General features: G+C 39.5%; 1 protein-coding gene and 1 long non-coding RNA gene across 4 annotated transcripts in view; one reads left to right on the top strand and one right to left on the bottom strand.

Annotated features, from left to right (window-relative positions):
- Positions 1–2,431, bottom strand: part of LOC116689342 (uncharacterized) — an 18,490-nt gene extending 16,059 nt beyond the window's left edge. The window contains exon 1 of the long non-coding RNA XR_004331973.1: positions 2,292–2,431. This is a non-coding gene — a long non-coding RNA (uncharacterized LOC116689342). The remainder of the gene's footprint in view (positions 1–2,291) is intronic.
- Positions 1–5,238, top strand: part of smarca2 (SWI/SNF related BAF chromatin remodeling complex subunit ATPase 2) — a 52,914-nt gene that overhangs the window by 32,489 nt on the left and 15,187 nt on the right. For all 3 annotated transcript variants that reach the window (XM_032515882.1, XM_032515881.1, XM_032515879.1), the window contains 4 exons: positions 1,642–1,808; positions 3,097–3,260; positions 3,462–3,689; positions 4,023–4,100. In XM_032515882.1, coding sequence (XP_032371773.1) covers positions 1,642–1,808; positions 3,097–3,260; positions 3,462–3,689; positions 4,023–4,100 — 637 coding nt within the window. The remainder of the gene's footprint in view (positions 1–1,641; positions 1,809–3,096; positions 3,261–3,461; positions 3,690–4,022; positions 4,101–5,238) is intronic.

Raw genomic sequence — 5,238 nt, 5'->3', positions numbered from 1 at the left:
ATATATATATATATATATACTGTATATATAGGAAGACTTCTCCTACTTCTCTATGAAAATTTGTTTATAAACCATCCTTTACAAAAGGTACCTGCAGAAGGAGTAGGTGAAAACATAATAATACACAATCTGCCTACAACTATATTATAGTGTGTTATAAAGCAGTTATTATTATGTACAGCTTATAAATGCAAAATTAGAAGGCTCAGATTGATGGTTAGATGATGGTAACACATCACATAGATGCATAAAGAAATTCCAACTAACAACACAAGTTGTGGCTTCCGATCATGTGTCTTATGTTGTTCTGAAGATCCAATTAATACTTTAATCATTAACACTAGATTGTTTATAGAACACCAGACACTTTCTGAACAACAAATGAATTACCATTTATTAACAACATTGTTTGCACTGTTATCGTAATTTTTTTTTTAAACTCTCGCCAAAATGCAATCTAGGGTCTTTTTGTGAATGTACCCTAGTCAAACTTTAGTTTAAAAGCGTAATAAGGACAGAAGCGACACTTTTAAGATTTAACGTATTCTCGTTTTTGATCAAATCTCCTTTTGAATGGGAGAGCTAGGGGAACTACTATGATAGCATCAACATTAACATTTTTAAACCACTAAGAAGGCTCGACACAACATGAAACTTTGTTTTGAAGTATCACCATGGGCTCTACACATGAACTCGAGCATTGAGAACATTGTCTGTTTACACACAGTTTACTAAAAAAGGTTTTGAACGACTTACTTTAGCAGTTGGTTTTTCCGCTCTCTGGCATCTTGCCAGTCAAAAAATGTTAATCTCCGAACGCACAAAATCCTGGGCAGTGTTTTTTACCTTCATAGTGTTTAAACATTTTTTACAGTCACGTAACGGGAATCGCATGCTGCAACTGACAGGTCTGATAGCCGCTTAAACTTACATGATTGTCTATTTTTTTTGTGTCCAGTTAGCAACTTCTACTTGTTCTACTGTTGTTTACTGGCAGAATACAGCCGTTCGTAGCCTATGGTGCCGACTTCTGACAATCTACGCTGTAGCCTAGTTTATTCCCTCCAAACCAGTTGATGGAAACAAACCTATTTGCATTTCTTTTTTTGCAACATTTCAAAAGTGTTCCTAAAATTTGCTGGGCAGTTGAATGGTATTACAACTATGGGCAGTGTTGGCCTAAAGGTTAGACGTGCGAGCTTGTGATTAGAAAATCCGGCAAGATCAATTTGGGTGGGTTACTGAGGTGCCCTTGAGCAAGGCTCTTAACCCCAACCGCGGCAGCGGAGCTACTTCATGGCCACCAGATCAGACTGTGGTTGTGTGGGGCAGCTTCCTGATGTGAATATGTGTGTATACAGTATGTGCGAATGCAATCAGGGTGTTCCTGCAACAGAGAGGTTACCTCTCAGTGAAACTTTCCTTAAAAAATCAAAGCACTGTTGTGCCAAAGTACAGCCTCACAGAGCTTCTAGCACGACTGTAGACTCTTGTTACAGAAACAATACACCGAACAAATAGCATCAAGGCATTATTGCCCACTTAGACCGTTACCCGCTGCCAAAATAGATGCCATTGAGACTTTAATAATCAATATATTGGTAATAATGACTCATGTTTTGCCTCATTACCTCCACCCAGGCTTGATCTGTATCGAGCTTCTGGGAAGTTTGAGCTCCTAGATCGCATCCTGCCCAAGCTGCAGGCCACCAACCACAGAGTCCTGCTGTTCTGCCAAATGACCACTCTCATGACAATCTTGGAGGACTACTTTGGCTACCGAAACTTTCAGTATTTACGTCTTGACGGTAAGGTCACACCCCTACTTATGTTTTAAACGTTTTATGATCATCAAATCTACAGGTGATTACATTTAAATAATGTGTACAATGTATAATAAATTATTATTAGAGGTGTCCCAAACCGTATAGGTGCTGATCAGGGCATATGTGAATGTACTTACTAGGGATGTACCGATCCGACTTTTTCAGTCCCGATACCGATACCCGGGCTTTGTGTATCTGTCGATACCAATCCAATACCGTTGTTGAATTAATAATAAACTGTATGCCTTCCACCTTATACCTTCCTTCCACCATGTGGAAGAGACTAAGGTCACCAGACAAAATAACATAGATGTAATGTATTGAATTTCATATTGTTATTTAAAAAACAATTGTGCATTCAAATCAAAACTAGAATGTAATCAAACTTAAAATAAATTTAAATAAATAAAATGTAGCATTATAACCAAAATAGCACGTTGGTCAAACATACAATAGTAGTCAAACAGTAACCAAACATTGGAAAAACTGGATCAGCCCCTGGATTTGTTAATTGTTCCAATCCCCGATCCAGCAATTTTGTCAATATCGGGGCCGATATCTGATCTTAATATCGGATCAGTGCACCCCTAGTACTTACCAGGTAAAATAAATCAAAGTCCGATTCTTTCTTTACTGTACTCTACTGGGTTTTGTCCACCTTATCTGGTTAAAGTGCTCTATGCAAGCTCTATGCAAGCAGTCCAGTCTCACACCACCTTGCAGTAACTCGCAGTTTAGTGTGTTATGTGTGTTTTATGGCAATAATTCAAGATTTTGAGAGAAGCTTACAAAATGCTGAAAATGAAAGTCAGACAAACATTTTTAGTTTGAGGTGAAAAGTTTCAGTCAATGAATTCACGTAAGTATTTTGGTCTACAACCCAAGAATGGAAGGAATAAAAAGAACCAGGGTATCATTTTGATAATCAGCTTTTACACCATCCACTCAGCATTTTCAGAAAGGAACTGAATTAAGAGACTTGTCTCAGATATGCAGCTGAGGACTGTGAACCTGCTTAGTTAGCAGGATTTAATCATACATATAAACTGGGTGTGAAATGGTTTTGTCACATTTTAAACCCTGCCTAATTAGAGAGACCACATGGCCTTTTGAAACACCTCTGGAAATGTTAAATTATTCAGAGATGAGGCCCAGTATACGGGTGACACTTTGACTTTCACTACGCTTTAGAACATAAAGAATGAGAAAAAGTTGCACTCTTTCCAAAGAAACTCTTCATTTCGAAAATGATCGTACTTTGGTGTTTTAGGAACAACCAAGTCTGAGGACCGAGCAGCCCTGCTGAAGAAATTTAATGAGGAAGGATCTCAGTACTTCATTTTCCTGCTCAGCACCAGAGCCGGTGGCCTCGGCCTCAACCTGCAGGCTGCCGACACTGTCGTCATCTTTGACAGTGACTGGAACCCACACCAGGTACATCCATCCGGAGAGTTTATTATTTTAACCTGTAAGGACTGCGTTTGTGCTATCACTATAGAAAGTGTCCACTATGTTGTTTATAGTGTTGGCAGTTCTTGATAGAAGACGCCAAAGCAGTTTTACTAAAGGGTGTTTTAAATCTCCTCTTTTACATTGATATGATCTAATATCTTCTCTTTCACCTGCTGATTCCAGGACCTTCAGGCGCAGGACCGGGCTCACCGCATCGGTCAGCAGAATGAGGTTCGTGTGCTTCGTCTCTGCACCGTCAATAGTGTGGAGGAGAAAATCTTGGCAGCTGCCAAATACAAACTCAACGTGGATCAGAAGGTCATCCAGGCGGGCATGTTCGACCAGAAATCCTCTAGCCATGAACGCCGTGCCTTCCTCCAGGCCATTTTAGAGACTGAGGAGCAGAATGAGGTACACTCTAAGTTTATAACTTGGGTTTTATTATATTCCTGTTATTTTTATTTTAGTAAGACGAGGTATTTGTGCTTAATTTTATATTTGTATATGTAAATGTAGGAGGCCGTTAATAGATTTCTTCCCTCTAGTTAAATTATAGATACTGGTTTTGATTGAATTACTGCAGAGACAGCAATCCTTCACTTATAATATCACATGTTTGCTGCTTATCTGTTATTTGATCAAATCTGTATGCTCTGTGGGACTGTTTAGTTTTAAACTGATTATTCGTGGCTTCTGTTCTCCTGAAACAGTTAAAACTGTCTTTTGATGTTCTTCTAAATGTAGGAAGAAGATGAGATACCCGATGATGAAACCCTCAACCAGATGATAGCCCGCAATGAAGATGAATTTGAGCTTTTCATGGTAAGAAAAGCACACATTTTTGTGAGCTCTAATCAACATTTAATTTGCGGAGTGAAACTCCAAAATAACCGGTCTTAAAGAAGAGAAGCTGACAGCTGGTTGTCTGTAATTCATGTTAAATGTCATCGTTTGTTCAGGCACCATCAGACTTGGCAACAACTGTCCCCCATACACTTCCTCTTTCATACTATATGTCTGAATTGCCATGGATACAGGACTTACAGTCACCATGTCACTCACAGTGCACACAGTTTAACAAAGTTACACAACTCTGTTTGAAACGTCTAGTACAGTTTTCTGCGTCTTGGCTCAACTACTAGTTTGATAAATTCTAACTGGCAGGGTGCAAGATATTAAATATTCATGAGCTACTGGAAGCCAGCCAAATGACATGGTTGACACTCAGTGTGGTAACTTTGTCCAAATGAGTTATGCGTAGCATAGCTTAAGATTCTACAGAATAGCTGAAATATGCCTCCTCCAAAATAACTACATGTTGGGGCAATGCCAGCCACAGAGAGTGAAAGATCTATGATTGGTCACCTTGGCTGCGTAGCCTTCTTTTTTTCAGTAAGATTCCTCTAACAAAGCCATCTCTGCAAACCATTTGCTCACTGCAATTCCAGTTCTCGATCACAGTGAATGAAGGGACATGAAGATGGCAGTAGTCTCCTGTTAAGTGAGATAAAGTGCGATAGTCCCACAGCTTGTAGTCTCGCTTTGCCAGACCCTCCTCCAAAGCGCGCTGGAGGAGAGTCAGGAATTGGTGTCAGGAATTGGAGAGGAAGGAACTTGTTTTGGTGGAACATGTATACGTTTAAAAGTTTAGTCGTGCAACAGAAAACTCATATTGGACAAATAGTCTAGCTAGATATCTGGATTTACCCTGCAGAGTTCTGACAAAAGTTACCCATAGTCCTCATAAATCGCCCGGAGTTTAAAATGCCAACACAGGTGAGCGAATATCCGGCTTAATTGAGTAAAATCCGGCAGATTTTCCAGTGGCAGGGGAGCTATCCCAGAAGTAGAACGTCAACGATATAGACTACCCAGCTTGTAACTAGGGCTGCATGATTATGACCAAAATGATAATCACGATTATTTTGATCAATATTGAGATCACGATTAATTATCACGA

This window comes from Etheostoma spectabile, chromosome 5 (assembly GCF_008692095.1).
Source record: "Etheostoma spectabile isolate EspeVRDwgs_2016 chromosome 5, UIUC_Espe_1.0, whole genome shotgun sequence".
NCBI classification, from domain to species: domain Eukaryota; kingdom Metazoa; phylum Chordata; class Actinopteri; order Perciformes; family Percidae; genus Etheostoma; species Etheostoma spectabile.
Note: the sequence above shows the minus strand (reverse complement) of the source record. Positions and strands in the feature narration are given on the sequence as shown.